At 35.8% G+C, this 22,036-nt stretch overlaps 1 protein-coding gene across 2 annotated transcripts in view; it reads left to right on the top strand.

Moving 5' to 3' along the window:
* Window positions 1-22,036, top strand: part of LOC127844575 (protein-glutamine gamma-glutamyltransferase 4-like) — a 55,853-nt gene that overhangs the window by 1,701 nt on the left and 32,116 nt on the right. For both annotated transcript variants that reach the window (XM_052374933.1, XM_052374934.1), the window contains exons 2-8: window positions 3,991-4,103; window positions 8,683-8,865; window positions 13,076-13,339; window positions 17,903-18,021; window positions 19,249-19,356; window positions 20,087-20,264; window positions 21,314-21,449. In XM_052374933.1, coding sequence (XP_052230893.1) covers window positions 3,991-4,103; window positions 8,683-8,865; window positions 13,076-13,339; window positions 17,903-18,021; window positions 19,249-19,356; window positions 20,087-20,264; window positions 21,314-21,449 — 1,101 coding nt within the window. The remainder of the gene's footprint in view (window positions 1-3,990; window positions 4,104-8,682; window positions 8,866-13,075; window positions 13,340-17,902; window positions 18,022-19,248; window positions 19,357-20,086; window positions 20,265-21,313; window positions 21,450-22,036) is intronic.

The following is a 22,036-nucleotide window of genomic DNA, read 5'->3' as shown; positions in this document are numbered from 1 at the left end:
TTGTTTAAAAAAAATATCAAAATATCAAGTGAACAAAAATAGAATTTTTTAATACAGGTATTACCAGGTATTATGCCCAGCATAATTATTTGTCAATGTGTGTAACTGAAGTCTTTGTTTATCTGTTTTGACACTTTGATTAATCTGTTTTGACACTTTGATAAAGCCTCGCCAGGGGTGTGAATGCGTGATTGTTATACCCATTAATTGCACGCTCCCAACCAGATTAAATTTCCTTTCATTAATAAGGGTTTTCTTATCAATTAAACCATTTTATTTTATTAAATTAATTATCCTATCTATCATAAGTAAATAAATAATTGTGATATTAATGTAAAATTCTAAGAATTTAATGAAACTAATTAATCATCTTCAATATTTGACAAAGTACTAATAATACAATAGTAAAATAATAATATTATTTAAAACAAATGCACAAATATTATAAATACAAAAAACTTAATTAATTTCAATTTTATATGTTGAAACACAGTTTATAGAAAAATACATTGGTTGAATTGCATTTGACAAAAAACACAATGTCATCTTTCATTTACATACTACATTTATTATGTTCACGTCAAAATTGTGTGCACAGTCAAAATTATAACCCCTGCACCCGATTGTATAAACAGTTAAACCGGCGGTTAACCACATACCGGCGGTTAAAAGTCGGTAATATGTTGGTTACTGGTCGGTAAGCGTTTGTATAAAATTTGGTTAGTTATACCGATCGGTTAAAACCCAGTTAAAACATACCCTGCTTCCCTAGGTGGGTAAGTACAAGTAACCAAGAGGAAACTTACACAAAATGGCCGCGGCGCGCGACATTATAAAAGCTAAACATCGACGACCTTCACAATTTCGACGAGTAAACAACAAATTGCAGCGACTGACACTTTATTTGACTTAATTTACAGGGCAAGTATTGATTTCCGACTTCGGACGACGAATTTAAGGACGCACAGAACATGTTTCTTATATTCTGTTATGGGTATGCCGTGTGTGATCCGATGCATCAATGGCGCCCATGTTAAAATCATTTCTCCAAAATAAGGGAACAACAAAAGTACAAACAAAAAACAAAACACGTTGGAACTAGTGTCTTAACTTTAATAATCCTTTAAAATCCATAAATAATCCATTTAATTCAATAATTGACGAGTTTGCATCTAGGGTCTTTGATAATTATTTACGCATAGTTAAATAAAGACCCTTATGCCATCATATCATTATATTCAAATGAGAACTCAATAAACTTTCTTCTTTGCCACACGCTACGTCATGTACTCTATGTACATTACTGCTGTTAAAATGAACCGGAGCAGTTTATCAAATGTGTCGTGTTCTGAGAAAAAATGGGCATAATGCATGTGCTTAAAGTGTCGTCCCATATTAGCATGTGCAGTTCGCACAGGCTAATCAGGGACGACACTTTCCGCTTTTATGACATTTTTTTGTTAAAATGAAGTCCCTTCTTAGCAAAAATTAATTTTTGGCGGAAAGTGTCGTCCCTGATTAGCCTGTGCGAACTTAACAAGTTAATCTGGGACGACACTTTACGCTCATGCATTATGCCAAGTTTTCTCAGAACACGACACAAATAACAGCCGTTGGTGAACTCGGTTGCATTTGCAGATTACTGCAAACAAAGATATATTTAAACTTGAACAATGTTTTATTTGTCTATGGTAAATTCCCTTATTGTACAAGAAAGTAAGTAAGTTTATTGTAAACATAAGCAAAATTAGAAGAATATTCTAGCATGTTATGACGACCATGTATAATTTTTATGTTACATCTAAACAAATAGAAGAATAGACGTCTTTGTGAGCACTCTCTTGCAGTTTGGAAGCACCAGGGATTCCGCTAAATGATGCAAATCCCGACATCATTATCAATTTGTCCCTGGTCATTTTGATGAACTCATAGTAAAAATTAACACTTTATTTTATTGTGAATTCATTTGTAAATGAATTTGATAAAAAAATACATGTCGCTGTTTATAAGCGTGACACTTCGCGCGAAAATTACGTCATTAGAAAATGCATTGTGGGAATGTTTTGGTTAAAGTTACCGGTGGTTAAATTCCACTATGCGCGGTTAGGTTACTTTGCGTTATATCGTGTTTATACAATCAAATTACCTTGAAGGTTACTTTACCTGAATAACCGCAGACTTACCAAGGTTTGAATGCTACCGAGCGGTAACTTTAACCAGCGTTTATACAATCGGGTGCTGAACATCTGCTCACAAATTATGTTCAAATATGACAAAAGCAAATGACCATAAAATTTTTATGGTCATTTGCTTTTGTCATATTTGAACATAATTTGTGAGATTTTAAATCTCATATACAAATATGGGGGTGAATTGTCTTGGGGGTGAATTGTCTTTGGGGGTGAAATGTCCAGGAAATCAAATTCTGGGGGTGAATTGTCCAGGGGGTGAATTTTCTTGGGGGTGAATTGTCTGACACCCTTGTCATTTATACAAACTTTTTACCAAGAAACATTTATGGGCCTGGTTTTAATTGATAGTTTTTATCAAAACTTAAGACAAAAATGCATCTATTGCATTCTGCACTGTTATTCAAACATGCAAAACAACACTGATTATGCCCCCCCTTCGAAGAAGAGGGGTAATATTGCTTTGCTCATGTCGGTCTGTCAGTCGGTCGGTCTGTCTGTCGGTCGGTCCGTCCACCAGGTGGTTGTCAGACAATAACTCAAGAACGCTTGGGCCTAGGATCATGAAACTTCATAAGTACATTGATCATGACTCGCAGATGACCCCTATTGATTTTGAGGTCACTAGGTCAAAGGTCAAGGTCACAGTGACCAGAAATAGTAAAATGGTTTTTGAATGATAACTCAAGAACGCATACGCCTAGGATCATGAAACTTCATGGGTAGATTGATCATGACTTGCAGATGACCCCTGTTGATTTTGAGGTCACTAGGTCAAAGGTCAAGGTCACGGTGACCCAAAATAGTAAAATGGTTTCCGGATGATAACTCAAGAACGCATACGCCTAGGATCATGAAACTTCATGGGTAGATTGATCATGACTTGCAGATGACCCCTATTGATTTTGAGGTCACTAGGTCAAAGGTCAAGGTCACGGTGACCCGAAATAGTAAAATGGTTTTCGGATGATAACTCAAGAACGCATACGCCTACGATCATGAAACTTCATAGGTAGATTGACCATGACTTGCAGATTACCCCTATTGATTTTGAGGTCACAAGGTCAAAGGTCAAGGTCACGGTGACCCGAAATAGTTAAATGATTTTCGGATGATAACTCAAGAACGTTTTTGCCTAGGATCATGACACTTCATAGGTACATTGATCGTGACCCGCAGATGACCCCTATTCATTTTCAGGTCACTAGGTCAAAGGTCAAGGTCACAGTGACAAAAATCGTATTCACACAATGGCTGCCACTACAACAGACAGCCCATATGGGGGGCATGCATGTTTTACAAACAACCCTGTTAGATGATGCTTGCATTAACCGCAGATTGGAAAGGGAATGGCTGATAAACTGGATTGTAGGCTGTGTCAGAAAAATCAATATTAGCCAATTGCTGATCAATGCACTGCAGACAAGCTTTTGAGTAGAGTTGACTTAAATGAGACTAAGTATCAACACAATCATATTTCCTGTCATGATGTGTTTACAATTGTATTACCAACATTGATTTTGTTAACTTTAGGGGGGAAAGATGGCAGGGCCCTTCGAGAAGCAAATTTAATGGCAAAAGTGGATTTTTTTTTCAAATTGACATGATATTTTTTTTATTTCACTTTGTTCTAAAATATAAATAACATGCTTTACCATAATTTCTTTATATGATTATGATTAAGCTTGTTTTGAAGAAAATTGGTGTGATCATTAACAAAAATGCTTTTAGTTAGAGACTGTTTGTCAAAATTTAGTTCAATCACCCATAAAAATTTCAGCATTTGTTATCATTATTGCAGCACGCGGACAGTTCGAGATAAGATGCTGGGCGGAGAACAAGATGGCCGCCGGGTTCTACTATCAGATGAGGAGTATCGGGACAAAAGTGCAGCTTTGACTTTCGTTACTGAAGGTTTGTAATGAACTGTTTGTGTATCTCTCATGATTGATTTAGTACTTTTATTGTACATAGCTATAGGATATCTTGAGTGAAATTATTAACTGGAAAATGAGAGTCATAATGAGAGTCAATCCAGCTTTGTTTTGGAAAATGTTGCACTTGAACATAATTTTTTTTGTTTAAACAATTGCATATTATATCAGAAACTTAGCTAATTTAAGAATGAATACCAATAAAAACTACCTTTACTTGTTGGCTTAAATGAACTGTAAATATGTCCTAAATAGAAAATTAAGAGCAAAAAGTTATACAGGCCTTGAAGAATTTTTCCAGAGCCACTCGCCCTGCAGGGCGAGTAGGCCTGACAATCCACTCGCCCTCCACTTTAATCTTCTCGCCCTGCAGTAAATAAAAAAAAATCTATATTTATAGTTATGATCAACCAGAACCTTTTTGTAAACTTAAACTATCACATGACTTTGTCTCATTGTTATACACAAACATCTATAAGTCAATCCTATAGTTGCATTTATTTTGCAAAAAAATACAATTAATACAACTTTTACTGAAAGACACGCTTGATTGACAAATGGTTACAATATGGTAAATTATGGCTAAGGCTTATGATCACAAATTATTCTGTTTATAAATAATTACTTTTTCTGTTTATTTTTTGTATTGATATTTACATTAACATGAAATTCTATTCCTCACGGAATAACAAATATATTTAACTGTTTTTTTTCATTTTTAATCGTTGAGCTAAGAGCACTGACACCTACAAAAAGAGCGCAGCCGATTTCGAGAATTATTTTTACTGTGCCCATGACGTCATTTTTCATTGTCAAAACAAAAGTGCAGTTTCTTTGTGTACTAAACCTATTTTTTGTTCGTTCAAAAAATTGTTTGCAATTTGTATCAATGTGGCGGGAGTTCTGGAACTGAATTTATATTTCTCAACTTGAAAAACAGCACTCACCCGGTCGGTCGAGTATTTAACAAACTTTACTAGCCCGACCGTCGGCTTCACTCGCATATGCGAGTGGTAGAGTGGATTTTTCAAGGCCTGTTATAGTATAGTTGGCCCCTTCTAATTTCTATCTCTCTACCATCTAGAGCTGCAACAATTCGATCCGATGCATCGAAAATTACGATAACAAACCTATCAAATTCGATTCGATTCTTTAACATATAGACATATATATACATAGATACGTAAAGCTTGCTGTATTCTGACTATTTGATACGGGAAGGTGTAGGTTTTATCTTTACCTGTAATTACGACGCGCACGATTGGCTGCTTATTACTTAAGTCATCCAATCAATAAGCGCGTTACGGTCTACTTTCGGAAAAAGCGTCAAAATGGCAGAACAAGTTGTGGCCGACAAATTGTGGCCGACAAATTGAAATTATCAGATGCGCCTAAGAAGCTAAAATCAAAAGTGTGGCAGTATTTTGGGTTTCGGGATGGTAGCCCTCCCGATAAAGCAAAGTGTAAACTATTGTTCACGGATGCAAACATAACATTGATTTAGCAAGACTAAGAGGTAGCACAAGTGCAACAACTCAAGTCGTCAGCAAGAAAAGTAGTTCTGTTTCTGTTGGGAATTTGTTAAGTTTATTAGAGAATGTGCTTTGTCCTACAGGTAACAGGTGATGCTGTCACGGCACAATGGTAGACATGCTTGTAGCGGTTTTGGATATAAGTATAATAGTGATAGTACTATCACTCCACTGATTCCAGATGTTCTTATGATTATTTATTTAATTTTATATTACTGTGTATTCACCACAACAGGGCTCGACATTAACTTTTGAAGCCACTTGTCCTGTTGGACAAGTAGACCATAATTTCACTTGTCCTGACCAAAAAGCAACTTGTCCTGACCATTATATCTTATTCTGCTCAGTACTTTGCAAAAATAATGAAATAATACAAAATGCTCAAATCATAAAGACTTGAATCATTCAAAATACATGTAAACATAATTGTAGGCAATTTCAATACAAAAAGAACTGACTAGAATAACAGGAAAACTCAATATTATTGATTTTTAAACATTATACAAAGCCATAATACCTGACAAAAACTTGTGTGTTGCCAACATCAAACAGAAAATGCTAAAAGTGATGTATATGTTCAGTACTTAACTGATATTTAAAAAAAATCATTCTTTACATACAGAGGACGTCACTACTTAAATTGTCTGTAAGATCGGTGTGTACCGGTGTCGTAAAATGCATATTCTTTACAAGGGAGAATATTTTTGTTATCTTGGCAAAGAAAAAAATGTTAATGGTTGCTTCCCTTGTAAACAGTACAGTGTAGTACATGTATCACATGGAACTATTCATCGTCGGATACCCACGGCTGCTGATTACGCTCCGCTCATACATCACTTAGGAATGGAGAGTAACGTAATGAATAGACCGGGTGTGTCCGCCGATGGGAACTATCGGAATATCTCGGGCTTCGACGATTAAACGTATACAAAATATGCTCGGAAAAGTTGAGTGATATCTCCACAGAAATAATGGCTTTCTAAGTTATACAATTATAATGACCGCTTGTCCCGTCGGACTAGCAAATTCTTTATTTACTTGTCCGGACTAACAATTTGGTTGTCCAGGACAGTCGGACTACCTTTAATGTCGAGCCCTGCCACAATCTTCTAGTCAGAAGTTTTTATGCCCCCCTTCGAAGAAGAGGGAGTATATTGCTTTGCACATGTCTGTCTGTCGGTCGGTCTGTCGGTCGGTCCGTCCACCAGGTGGTTTCCGGATGATAACTCAAGAACGCTTAGGCCTAGGATCATGAAACTTCATAGGTACATTGATCATGACTCGCAGATGACCCCTATTGATTTTGAGGTCACTAGGTCAAAGGTCAAGGTCACTGTGACCCGAAATAGTAAAAAAAAAGGTTTCCGGATGATAATTCAAGAAGGCTTATGCCTAGGATCACGAAACTTAATAGGTAGATTGATCATGACTCGCAGATGACCCCTATTGATTTTCAGGTCACTAGGCAGTGTTCATTCTAGACCGCGCGATTGCGCGATTCGCGCTATTTTTTCAAAGATCGCGCACATCTGCAGCACTCGATATCCGTTACGGGTTTTTTAAACTGTTAATATTTGCTTCGCGTATTTATTGAGAAAAACACCGGAAATCAAAGGGAATTAACTCTTCGATTCACGGGTTAATAAACTTTAAAGAATTTTCGTTTAAAATGATACTTGGGTTAATTAAAAAATAAGAAATTTCGTTTAAAAAATAAAGGGATGCGACTCGTGAATGATTAAGGAAGAAAATTGTCCTTTGATACTGGAATGTAAAAACTTAATTCTATACATTAATTAAGACACTTACATGACTTAGGTTTTAATATCATATCATCCTTCATATCATATCACGATAGACAATCAGTATTTTTTTTTTATTGTTTGAAATGATACAGAAATATCATGTGAACAATTATTTTCATAATCCTTTGTTTTTATTTAAGTCAGCAATATACTATGGAAAGTGCAGTTATATTTAACAGCAGTTACAATGGTATTTCACTGACTTGACTGTTTTAAGTAATGTAGAAGTTAAAACAAATAAACATTAAAACAAAAATGAAAACATATAAATGGTACTTGATCAATTCCCCCCCATTTGTGAAAAATCCCCCCTATTTTTCAAAGTGAGGGGGGGGAATTTACTTTTCGATTTCTAGAATGAACCCTGACTAGGTCAAAGGTCAAGGTCATGGTGACCCGAAATAGTAAAATGGTTTCCGGATGATAACTCAAGACCGCTTATGCCTAGGATCATGAAAATTGATAGGTACATTGATCATGACTCGCAGATGACCCCTATTGATTTTGAGGTCACTAGGTCAAAGATCAAGGTCACAGTGACCCGAAATAGTAAAATGGTTTCCCGATGATAACTCAAGAAAGCTTATGGCTAGGATCATGAAACTTCATAGGTACATTGATCATGACTTGCAGATGACCCCTATTGATTTTCAGGTCACTAGATCAAAGGTCAAGGTCATAGTGACAAAAAACATATTTACAAAATGGCTGTCACTACAACTGAGAGCCCATATGGGGGGCATGCATGTTTTACAAACAGCCCTTGTTTATATTAAAATTGAGTCCTATTTTGCTATTCTTTTTTATGTGTTTTATTGAAATATTGACATAGTTTGAAAGACAATTGGAAGTTTCTTGCAAAGTCTTTCTTACAAATGTTTATTTAACACACTTTCAACAGTTTTTAAAACACTGTTGAACCAACCAAACTATATCAAACAAACACACAATTTGACAAATGCCCAAGATATCTAGGTATGCCACACTTTTGAACAGAAATGTTTATTTTGAGGCAGAAGAGTGAATATATGATACAACAAGGTTTGAAGATGAATCGAATAAAAAAAATCGGTATCGGAGTGTCTGAAATCGAAATCGAATCGAGCTGTTGGTGAATCGTTACAGCTCTACTACCATCCTTGTTCCGGCTAGATACAATTTGAAAAGAATATTTGCGCAATTTTATTAAATGGTGTTCTGAATGTATGTTCCATGTTTCCAGGCAAGGCCCTCACAGTTGAGTCAGTGGACTTTCTGTTAGAGGTCAACAGGTCTGACCACCACACGGACGAGTTTGAACAAGAAGACCTCGTCCTGAGACGGGGCCAGGCCTTCAGCTTCAAGCTTCACTTTGACAGGGCTGTCAACAAAAAGAGTGACATCTTGTTTATAAAGTTCGCTTACGGTCAGTGTACACTGCTCTGCTTTAGGGTTTCTGCACATGTTCTTGATTTTGTTTTTAATATGAATAATAGTAAATATGGTAAAAGAAAAATAATAGGAAAAAAAAGCTAAAATCTGGGAAAAATGGGGCTTACGGCATGTGCTAAAGCGACGTCCCCGATAAGCCTTGTTCATTTGCATGCAGGGGTTTTTCCAGCCATTTTGGGAAAAGGAGTCTGGTCAAATTTAGACTTTTTTAATCGATAAAAGTGGCAAATTTGGGGAATTTTTTTTCGGCAAAAGGTGTTTTTAGCTTTCCTGAGCACAACGTTCTCATGTGAGCTTGTGTGATCGCCTTTTGTCCATCGTCCGTTGTCCGTCATGCGTTGTGCGACGTCAACATTTGCCTTGTTCACACTCTAGAGGCCACATTTATTTCCAATCTTCATGAAATTTGGTCAGAAGATTAGTTTCAATGATATCTTGGATGAGTTTGAAAATGGTTACGTTTGCTTGAAAAACATGGCTGCTAAGGGGCGGGGCATTTTTCCTAATATGGCTATAGCAAAATCTTGTTAACACTCTAGAGGCCACATTTATTGTCCGATTCTCATAAAACTTGGTCAGAAGATTCATCCCAATGATTTCTTGGACGAGATCGAAAATGATGTCCGTTGGTTGAAAAACATGGCCGCCAGGGGGCGGGGCATTTTTCCTTACATGGCTATAGTAAAACCTTGTTAACACTTTAGAGGCCACATTTATTTTCCGATCTTCATGAAACTTGCTCAGATGATTTGTCCCAATGATATCTTGGATGAGTTCAAAAATGGTAACCTTGGCTTAAAAACATGGCTGCCATGGGCGGGGCATTTTTCCTTATATGGCTATATATGGCTATAGTAAAATCTTGTTAACTTTCTAGTTTGCTCAATCTTCATGAAATTTGGTCAAAACATTGGTTTCCTGTGTAGAAAAGTTTGGTTTTATTATGTCAATATTATGTGACATTAACTGTGTTATGTAATTTTTCATAACACAGAATTTTCTAAGTTAACATAACTGTTTTAGTCATTAACACTTATGATAAGCCTTTCAACTAAGAGATAACTGAAAGAAAGACAACATGTACATGATTTTGCAGTATTTATGCAGTATTTATCTCCCTTGTTTTACCTGGTTCAGTAATCTATTTTTAGTTCTGCTCTTGAATTTGGGAAGATATTGATCATTGATAAATGCACTGTTCTGAGGGAAAATTGACTACTCTGCCATTGATCTCTTCTGAACTGTATAAAATAAGCTGTTTTGGCTGATTTAAACACCTCTTGATGCTTTCTTGAAAAGTTAACAGCTCTTGAAAAAGGTTGGAATTTTGAAATAATTAAACTCTGAATTATTTTTAACGCCAGCATCAAGACATTTTGGCATTATTTTCTAAATTATTCTTATTATTTAGATTATTTTTATTTGTCATTTTCTAAATTAGAAAGACTCTATTCTATTTCAATAACTGTAGTAAATTTTTCTTATTTTTACATTTGATTCACTGAAGTTTCCTAGTCTCCATAAATATTGTTCTTTAGATTAAATTAGACCTATTTTGTAAACTAGATTTTTGAAGCACTTTCTAGACTAACAGTAACTTATATTTATATCAGTTTTTTTGGACAGATTTTGAACTCCTTTTTACATTCATTAAGGTATTTGCTGTATGTTGTTCATTTTTGAAACAATACTTAGATTCTTTAGACTTGGCTTGTACCTGTTCTTAATTTTCTGTGATTGTTCTTCATTTTCCGAGTTCTTGGAATAAGAATCATTTATTTTTGTTAAAGCTGCCTTGGTTTCCACTTATAAATAAATTCTTTGGGTGTATTTAGGCGTCCCTGACTGAACGCCTTTAGTTAATTGAATTACAACCAGTCAGTATATTCATCCTGACCGGAAATAAGAGTTTGTCAAATAAATATTTCCGCATTACATAAGTCAGTGTTTTTTTTCACAAAAAGGGGAAAAACGCGTCTTTTTTTTTTTTTAAGGGAAAATAATAAAAAAATCACTCTTTTATATGTTATGATATTTATTATATGAATACACATGTTTGTATGAATGTAATATTCACAGCTGAATTTCTCTGTCCTTTTTCTTAAATATATATATCAATGGTTTTTTCAACAGTAGTTTCAGAAAATTCAGCCTTAATGCACAGTCTCAGTTTTCCTAGCCATTATGAGTCTAATCGGGATTTTTTAATCGATAAAATAGCAAATTTAAGCATTTTTTTCAATAAAATGGACCAAAGTGGAATGTTTTTATCAAAAAATATTGACACAATATAGATACATCATGCCTTTTCCTGACCATTTTTGGAAAAAAGGAAATTTATATGAAAAGTCCAGTTTTGGGAAAAAATAAATTAATATAACTCTTTATAATAATAAAAAAAACATATTAATTTGTTATATACTTTGTTACTTGCTTATGAAATAAATTTGAGATATATTAATCATAAGAGACTTCTTTCTTAAAAAAAAAAAAAAAAAAAAAATTATTTTAACTTCTGGAGGGGATTTTTTCTACAAAATTGGGGGAAAATATATACTCTTTTGAGGGGAATGGGTCCGAATATCGGCCCCCAAATTGCCATAAAAAAAACACTGTAAGTGCTTACAAAGTTACATAACTTGTAACCGTCCTGTGACCGGTTCATTTGCATAAGCGAAGGAGACCGCACTACCACACCTGGATAGGACATTTGAGTTCGATAATGGTTTGGATCGGTAAAAAACATGGCCGCCAGGGAGGGGGGTCTTTTTCCTTATATTTATATAGTAAAAAAGCTTGTGAACACTCTAGAAGTCACATGTTTTGCCCAATCATCATGAAATTTTGTCAAAACATTAGTTATGTGGATGTCTCGGACGAGTTTGAAAATGGTCGTGATCAGTGAAAAAACATGGCCGCATGGGAGTGGGGCAGTTTTCTTTATATGTATATAGTGACAACATGTGAACAGTCTAGAAGACACATTTTTTTCCCAATCTTCATGAAATTTGGACATATCTTGGAAGAGTAAAAAAATGGTTCAGGTCTGTTAAAAAAACATGGCCGCCAAGGGGCCATTTGTTGTTCATTCTTCATGATACTTGGGTTAGAAAATTTGTTCCATTGATATCTTGGGCTGCAAAGAACAGGTCATTTCTTTTTATCTCAGGTGAGCGACTTTGGGCCTTTCAGGTCGTCTTGTTTTATGTCCCCCACCACTATAGTGGGGGACATATTGTTTTTGCCCTGTCTGTGTGTTTGTTTGCGTCTAACTTTAACATTTGCCATAACTTTTGCAAAATTGAAGATAGCAACTTCATATTTGGCATGCATGTGTATCTCATGGAGCTGCACATTTTGAGTGGTGAAAGGTCAAGGTCATCCTTCAAGTTCAAATATATGGGTCAGAATTGCTCATTTAATGTACACTTTTGCAATATTAGAGATAGCAACTTGATAGTTGGCATGCATGTGTATCTCATAGAGCTGCTTATTTTGAGTGGTGAAAGGCAAGGTCATCCTTCAAGGTCAAAGGTCAAATATATTTTTTATCAACAAATATTGACACAACAGGTCTTTTCCTGGCCATTTTGGGGGAAAAATCATATTAACTAAAGTTAAATATTTTGCAGGATGATTAAAAATAAAAATGAGATATAGAGTCTAATAATCTTAAGTCATAAGACACTTTTCTTTAAAAAAATAATTGAAATTGGGATTTTTTTTAAATTTCGGTTTGGGATAGGTTCTGTTTAGAGGCCTTTTTTTCCATAGCAGAAAAAAACCTGGCATGTTACCATAATTTATATACATTCATTAAAGCCGTTTTTCATAGAGCATGGCTCAATGAGTGCCTTTAAACTCTTTACCTGCTGTTAACACATTTGTGCTTCTTTAGTTTTGAAACATTATGCCTGCATTCTTGTGGAACCCTATCCCGCTCAGAAACAAAGTGGAAATGGTGGTATGCAACCAGCATAAAAAACAGAACAGCCTGCAAGTAACTCACAGTCTCTTAAGGTTTTATACTGTTTGCTTATCATCAGTATCTTAGGGCTGGAATTAAAGCTGTTAAACTTGAATATAGCTAGAAAAGTCTTAAATTTAACATGATTTTCTAAGGGTCAACAAACACGTTAAAGTGTGTTTCTTGAGTTGTAAAGGGTTTAACTTACCTTCGATAGGATCTCGGCCCCAAGAAAGCAAAGGCACCATCATACGTCTCCCAATCAACCTTGATGGTAGTCCCTCCACCACAGACAACTGGCAGGTCACGATGACTGACCTTGGTGGCAACGTCATGACTTTGTGCGTGACCTCTGAAGCTGATTCGATGATTGGGAAGTACGAACTTCTCTTTGAGACAAAGTTGAGAGACAGCGAGAAAGACTTTGCCAATCAGGATCTCGATACTTTCTTCTATCTTCTGTTTAACCCTTGGGAAAAAGGTAGGAACTTAATGATGATTGATAAATAGTTGTAATAACCCATTTATGTCTAGTGGACTCCCATCCTTCTAAATTGGATCAATTTATTGCCAAAATTAGGGATGTCTAGTTTATTTATTTCTTTATTAAGAATATTTCGTACAGAAATTCCTTTAAGCAAACAGCGCAGACCCAGATGAGACGCCGCATCATGCGGCGTCTTATCTGGGTCTACGCTGTTTACCAAGGCCTTTTTTGTAGACACTAGGCATAAATGGTTTAAATAATCAATATTAAATTCGTAAATTTCCCAAAATATATAACATGGATGATTTAGTGTTGACGCCAGCGTTTTTTTTCCCAATTGTTGAAAAAAAAATGCGCGATCAACCTTGAAATTGTGAAATTACGCTGCGTGAACACTTCATATTGGGAAATCGGTGTACTTGATTTTTTACTCCCAAATACTTTAAAATTGATAACTGATTAAATGTTGTCAAGTTGTCAATTTTATTGTAACTTAGGTTCAAGCCATAGAGCTGCATAGGGAACCAACTTAATGTTGCATTTTATTTATATTAAAAAAATATTTTAGGAAACCTTTAATGAGATTTTTTTACAGCAATTGGGAAATTTGTTTTCTAATTGGAAAAGTGCTGTTTTCCAGTAGAGCTGTAACGATTTGGTTTGATGCATCGAAAAACTGGTTCAACGCCATCGATTCGATTTCGATACCAATACGGCCAATCTTGATTCGATTCACTGCAATGCCGATTGATCCGCATTTTAAATCTTTATTTTCCAAATCCATCATCTAAACGTTCTTGTCATTTGTAATACGTCTTGTGATTGGTCAATAGCCAATTAATGAATGAATAACATGCTGAGCATTACATCAGCCGGTAAATGGCTTCTTCAACCACGCCGAAAGACGCACCGTCAAAATTAAAATCAAAAGTATGGGAACATTTCGGGTTTCGTGAAGGTTCTGATGCAAAGGCAACTTGCAAAACGTGTTTTGTTGACGTTAGTTACCCATTTTGTTTGTTTACTAAACTGTGTGCATTCTGTTAAAAAGTCAACTAGAAGTTGTTTATATACTTACATGTTTTTATGTCCCCCACTATAGTAGTGGGGGACATATTGTTTTTGCCCTGTCTGTCTGTCAGTTGGTCTGTCTGTTGGTCTGTCTGTTGGTCTGTCTGTTGGTCTGTTGGTCTGTTTGCGCCAACTTTAACATTTTGCAATAAATTTTGCTATATTGAAGATAGCAACTTCATATTTGGCATGCATGTGTATCTCATGGAGCTGCACATTTTGAGTGGTGCAAGGTCAAGGTCATCCTTCAAGGTCAGAGGTCAAATATATGTGGCCAAAATCACTCATTTTATGAATACTTTTTTAATATTGAAGATAGCAACTTGATATTTGGCATGCATGTGTATCTCATGGAGCTGCACATTTTGAGTGGTGAAAGGTCAAGGTCAAGGTCATCCTTCAAGGTCAGAGGTCAAATATATGTGGCCCAAATCGCTTATTTTATGAATACTTTTGCAATATTGAAGATAGCAACTTGATATTTGGCATGCACGTGCATCTCATGGAGCTGCACATTTTGAGTGGTGAAAGGTCAAGGTCATCCTTCAAGGTCAGAGGTCAAATATATGTGGCCCAAATCGCTTATTTTATTAATACTTTTGCAATATTGAAGATAGCAACTTGATATTTGGCATGCATGTGTATCTCATGGAGCTGCACATTTTGAGTGGTGAAAGGTCAAGGTCATCCTTCACAAGGTCAAGGTCATTCTACAAGGTCAAACATCATATAGGGGGACATTGTGTTTCACAAACACATCTTGTTTGTTTTGTTTTTCTGTTAAATACATGTGATACATTGTGCATTTTGTGTTATAACTCAACAGGAAGTTTTGTTCACTAAATTTGTTACTTATAAAACAATCTTGCGTTTTTAGCTCGACTATTATATATGAAATATATATATAGTGGAGCTATCCTACTCACCCCGGCATCGGCGTTTCCGTTAGCGTTAGCGTGCAAATGTTTAAGTTTTTGTATATCCCAATTATTTTCATTGTCCCTCTTGACATATTGCTTTCATATTTTGCATACTTGTTTACCAACATGACCCCAACCTATAAACAAGAGCAGACAACTCTATCAAGAATTTTACATAATTATTGCCCCTTTCCACTTAAAATAATCAGCAAATGTTAAAGTTTGCGTACTACCCCGAATATTTTCAATGTCCCTTGACATATTGCTTTTATATTTTGCATACTTGTTTACCATCATGACCCCAACCTATAAACAAGAGCAGACAACTGTATCAAGCAATTTGACAGAATTATAGCCCCTTTTATACTTAGATAATTGAACATTTTGCTTAAATTGCCATAACTTCTTGATTTATGATCAGATATTATTAATACTTTGACAAAACAACACTTACCTGAATACCACAATGGATTCCACCCAAACAATACCCCACACCCCAACCCAGAATCCCTGCCCCCCCACCCCCCCCCCCCCCCCCCCAAAAAAAAAACAAATTACTTTTTTTCCTTTTTTTATTTTTGAAAGATCATCTAATAACTGACCACACCCCACATTATACACCCTCTCAACCCCCCCTCCCCCTCTACCCCCCCCCAAATTTGTTTTTCCTTTTTTATTTTTGAAAGATCGTCTTATAAATGACCACACCCCACATTATACCCCCCTCTCAACCCCCCTACCCCCCCCCCCCCCCCAAAAAAAAAATATTTTTTATTCTTTTCCTTTTTTATTTTTGAAAGATTATCTAATAAATTATTGATTATGAACTATTTTCCCATCATGGCTTACGTTATACTGTCAAGCACTCGAATAGTCGAGCGCGCTGTCCTCTGACAGCTCTTGTTAAATTTTATTTTAAAAATTAAACACTTTAAATGTACAACATAATAAGTTAATAACAAATACCAAACATATTAATTCATGCTCTTGACAAACCAAACATGAAATAGTTTGCATAATAATAAGCAAATAGTTTGAATCAGATTGAAAATAATCGAATCAGACCATTTGGTATCGAAATCGAATCGAATGATGGGTGAATTGTTACAGCTCTATTTTCCAGTACTTTATACAGAAGGAAAAAATCGCCGGACGCATTAACAATAACTAAATCTTTTTAATTGTTCAGCTTTTTATGCCCTCGGTAGGGTGGCATGTAGCAGTTGAACTGTCCGTCAGCAGTGTGTCTGTCCGTTCGTCCGAAAAAAACTTTAACATTGGCCGTAACTTTTTAAATATTGAAGATAGCACATTGATATTTGGCATGCATGTGTATCTCATGGAGCTGCACATTTTGAGTGGTAAAATTTCAAGGTGAACATCATCCTTCAAGGTCTTGGGTCGAAAAAACAAAGTCAAGGGAAGTAATAAGCTTTAAATGGACATAGCTATCTGACCTGCCCACGTATATTTTTGTTAAATAATTCAAAGCAGCGCAGTAGGCGGCATTGGGTTTCTGACAAACTCATTGTGGTAAAAGGTCAAGGTCATTCTTTACGGTCTACGGTAAAAAATACAGGTTTAAGAGAAGTAATAAGCTTTAAAAAGGGAGAAAATTATTCAATATTGAACATAGCCTCTTAATATATTTGGCATGCATGTGTATCTCATGGAGCTGCACATTGAGAGTGTTGAATCTACAGTCACGGTAGTGGCTTTTAATTATTTGCTACTAAAAATAGACATTTGTTACAGACAATTATTTTCAAGGGAAGTAATTTATATAGTTATAAGTCTCATATTATGAATTTTCCTTACCAAGAATTGAAGTTCTTTTCACAGTTACTGTACAGATTTATTATTTTGATTATTTATAACCCAAGTGATTGATTTGTCAAATTTTTTTTTTAAATGATATAATTATAATTTCTTTGATGTTCATTACATACCTGTGGACTTATGTCCATAGATACATGATCAACTCTGGCTATGAATTTTTTTATTTTATATAAATTTCATAAAAATATTTTATGAAAAAGAAAAAAAAAAAAAAAAAAACTCTGGCTATGATCTCTTTTAAACCACAGGGCTTGGTTGTCAGTGATGTCTGACATGGTCATAATTGACTGTGAGACCCTCCCCACCCCCCCCCCCCACCCCCCCTTCCCCGGTTGGATTGGACAAAATTCAAGGGAAGTAATAACCTTTTAAAGGGAGATGATTTCTATACCTGCCAAATGATAAATAGAAATTTTATTTCAATGCGGCGCAGTAGGGGGCATTGTGTTTCTGACAAACACATCTCTTCTTCTTGTTCTTTCTACTAAAATTGGTAATGGACAAACAAAAATACATGTCTTTTAAATGCTATATTTTTTAGACCAGTTTCACAAAAGGTACAGGTATTTGCAAAAAAACTTTTATTATCATGTATACCACTGTGAACCATGGTGAACCTGTACCCTAAACAATTAACCTAACTGTAATCTTCGTTTCATGTACTCTTTTGTTGGCCTTATTTTCTTAAAACCAGATTGAATAAAGTAAGCACACGTCTAATTATCAGAGGATGTGGTATACATGGAGGATGAAGGAGAGAGGGAGGAATACGTGGTGAGGGACACTGGCTACATCTGGGTGGGCTCAGTGAAGGACAATAGGGCTAGACCATGGAACTTTGGACAGGTTAACACTCGGTTGTTTCATTTGGGTTTGTAGTGCTTTACTGGGTTGGTTCGTTGAGTAACAATATTTTGGTCATATTGTTGTATATATTGGTAAGGCGGTCACACTGTCTGCACATTTGTGCCAAATATTTTGTCTCAGCCATTATTTTCTCCATTTTTTGATGGATTTAAAATAAATTGGCACAAGTATGAACCACCACAATACACATGTAACACAAGTGTCCCTGCCTCAAAGGTTCAGGTCATACTTAAGAGGTCAAAGGTCAATTTTGACCATAAAACAGCTCAAACATTTCAGTCTCAACCTTAACTTAGCCATATATTGATTTTTTTTTTCAAATAACTTTATACGTTCAACCATGATAAGATGAGAAGTACTGTAAAGTTATGTGTAATATTTGCCTTCTTATCTGAAAGGTCAAGGTCACACTCAGCAAAAATCTCCAAGTCACAGCCATATTTTTACCACTTGTTTGATTTTTTTTTTCAAAATGTGAAACATCATAACACAATACCTCAAATGTAATTAACAATTATCTCCCTACCTTGAAGGTCAAGGTCAAATTTTGCCATGAAAATGCTTAAACATTCTTGTTTAAGCCATAAGTTAATTTTGCCATATACCCGGTATTGATGGATTTTGGAAATAACTTTGCACAAATTAGAATCATAAAATGACGATGTGTAGTGTGTAACGCCTTTTTACTTTCAAAGGTCAATGGCACACTAAGATGACAAAGGTAAACTTTGGCCTTATAAAAGCCTGTTTAGGCTTTAACTTTATCGTTCATCATGCAATTTTTGAATAACTTACCACAATAACCACCGCTAGGAGACAGCTTGCCATGTGTCCTGTAAGGAAACATCCATGGCACAGAAAGAATTAAATAATTTTCACAACTTCAAATAAAAGGGCATATTCACAAATCACTGGAGAAAGAAACACTGACATTTCCTTGTCTTTGTGAAACAGCCTTTGGCCCCTCAATTTGTAAGAAAATAATTTTTGAATTTTTCAAAATTGGGTAAAATATGAGTCACAAGATTGTGAGAAAAAATGAGTCATGATTTTTTGTAAATTGTGAAAATTGCAAACTATTCACAATTGGGAAAATTCTCAAAGTTTTGAAAAATGGTCATTCTTTAAGATGTGAAAAAAAGCCCTGTGACTGTTATGCGATGTGTTGTTGCGATGCCAGAACGGGATGTTTTTATGATGTTACAGTTTGAGACACCGGTGCTGGATGTGGCCCTAGGTCTGCTAGACAAGGGTGAGCTGGCAGATACTGGCAGGAACAGTGCTGTGTCCATTATCAGATGTCTCTCTGCATTGGTAATTGGTTGACTCCTATTCACATGTAAATGAGCATCCCTCCAAGAAAACAGGGAATAATAATAACTGGCTAATCAGGGACAACACTTTATGTTTTTTTGTGTTTTTTTTCCTTTTAAGTAACTCTCTTCTTAGAGATAGTCCACTTTCAATAGAAAGTGTCTTTCCTGATCAGCCTGGCGCACATGCTTTAAGCCCTGTTTTCCTAGAGCAAGACTCATATACCACCAGTTTGTAAATCAATTTTATGTACATGCAAATACAACCTGTCTGTGACATGGTTAGATGTCACATTCAAAATAGTAGTTCACCGTTATTTCCAACATCATTAATCAGAATTTCTGGTTATTTCAAAGATTTTTTTTAGTCAGGATTTATTTATTCTTTATTAAATTACAATTTTTATGTTTAAATCTAAGTTTGTTAATTCACATTATCATTTTTTCAAAGACAAATGTCTGGTCTCAACACCTCTCTCAGTGCATTTATCAGCAATATTCATAGTGTTAATCATAACAATAGAAATGTTTGCATTTTAATTCTTCTGTTACATTCGCTCTCGGTGTCATTGTCACACTTTTGTGTTTTGAGTGATCAATATAAGACATTGTGTTGTATATATTTTAAAGCATGACTGTTTGTTAAACTAGCAACCTCAATTAGCAAACATGCCTTTCAATATTTGTAATTATAAGCTTCCTGTTAATTGGACATACATTCATTTCGCCAGGTGAACAGTATGGATGATAACGGCCTGTTGGAGGGTCGCTGGACCTCGGAGTACCCCAAGGGTTGCACGCGGCCCAGTGACTGGACTGGTAGCGTGCCCATCATAGAGGAGTTCTACAGGACAGGGAGACCGGTCAAGTTTGGCCAGTGCTGGGTGTTCTCAGGAGTGATCACTACATGTAAAGAACTTATGCAGGATTTCGGGCATTTCTGGGAAAACTGGACCAAGTGCATGTGCCTAAAGTGTCATCCTAGATTAGGGTCCATACATTTAATTTTAACTGGATTTTCATTGCGAGAGACATCCTTTTAACGAAAAGTGTAATTAAAGTAAAAAGTGTCGTCCCTGATTAACCTGTTCAGACTGGACAGGCTAATCAACACTTTACACACATCAATTAAACCCCATTTTCCCAGAGCTTTGCTAATTAGTATAATAATATATTACACCTTACTTATTAACTAATTTACCATGTGTTAGAAGATTGGATGACTTTGTTCTCATTAGAGATATGATATGAAAAAAATTGAACCCCATTAGACATTTAAGAAGAAACAGATTTTTTTTTTTCACACAAAACTTACAGAAAATATTGTTTTGCTTTTTGTGGACAAAATAATATTTGTGTTTTAATTGATTTCAATATAAGCAGAATCCTGTTTTTTGGTGCAAGTATTTTACAATGTTCTCACCTTTGACTGCTGTAAATAATCCGCTTTCCATCATTTTTAGCTCGGCTGTTTTCGGAGAAAACCCGAGGTATTGTGAATTTGTTATAGCCAGCTCGTCGTCTGCCAGCGTCATGCTAAAACCTTTACATTTGCTCTTAAATCAAAGTGCTTCCAACTACAACTTTTAAACTTCATATGTAGATGCACCTTGATGAGTTCTACACGCCACACCCATTTTTGGGTACCTAGGTCCAAGGCCAAGGTCACTGTGACCTCGAAAAAAATAAATCTGACAGGCTTTCATTTATTAAAAAATGCACCTGCAGCCGAGCGTTGGCACCCGTTATGCGGTGCTCTTGTTACACAAATATTGCCACGAAGTTAAATCAAAAGTTTATTTTATGATGCAGAAATTCAAATTTTGCTTTGTATTTTACTTAAGTTTGAAAATTTCATGCTCATGGTTGTTTCACTCCTGGTTTTCAAAATCTATTGATATCCCTTAACGGTTATAACATGGTGTGACAACTTCCTGTTCAATCACGTGCTGTTGCAGTGTTGCGTTGCCTGGGTATACCAACGCGGTCCGTTACCAACTTTGAGTCGGCCCATGACACGGACTGCAGCATGACGATAGACAGACACTTCAACGAGGAAGGGGAACCTGTCGAAGACCTCAATGACTCTGTCTGGTATGCACTTAATGAATGTGTGAAAAGTGTCGCCCTGGATTACCCTTTGAAGTCCACACAGGCTAATCAAGGATGACTTTTTACGGGTTTAGATTTTTTGGTTGAAAAGGAGTCTATTTTTAGCACAAATCCAGTGAAGATGGAAAGTGTAATCAGGCTAATCTGGGATGACACTTTATGCACAGCCATTAAGCTCTGTCACTTTATGCACAGCCATTAAGCTCTGTCACTTTATGCACAGCCATTAAGCTCTGTCACTTTATGTACAGCCATTAAGCTCTGTAACTTTATGCACAACCATTAAGCTCTGTCACTTTATGTACAGCCATTAAGCTCTGTCACTTTATGCACAACCATTAAGCTCTGTCACTTTATGTACAGCCATTAAGCTCTGTCACTTTATGCACAACCATTAAGCTCTGTCACTTTATGTACAGCCATTGAGCTCTGTCACTTTATGCACAACCATTAAGGTCTGTCACTTTATGTACAGCCATTTAGCTCTGACACTTTATGCACAGCCATTAAGCTCTGTCACTTTATGCACAACCATTGATTCTGTCACTTTATGTACAGCCATTAAGCTC

Source organism: Dreissena polymorpha, chromosome 9 (assembly GCF_020536995.1).
Source record: "Dreissena polymorpha isolate Duluth1 chromosome 9, UMN_Dpol_1.0, whole genome shotgun sequence".
Classification (NCBI taxonomy): Eukaryota; Metazoa; Mollusca; class Bivalvia; order Myida; family Dreissenidae; genus Dreissena; species Dreissena polymorpha.
This window is presented reverse-complemented; position numbering and strand designations above follow the sequence as displayed.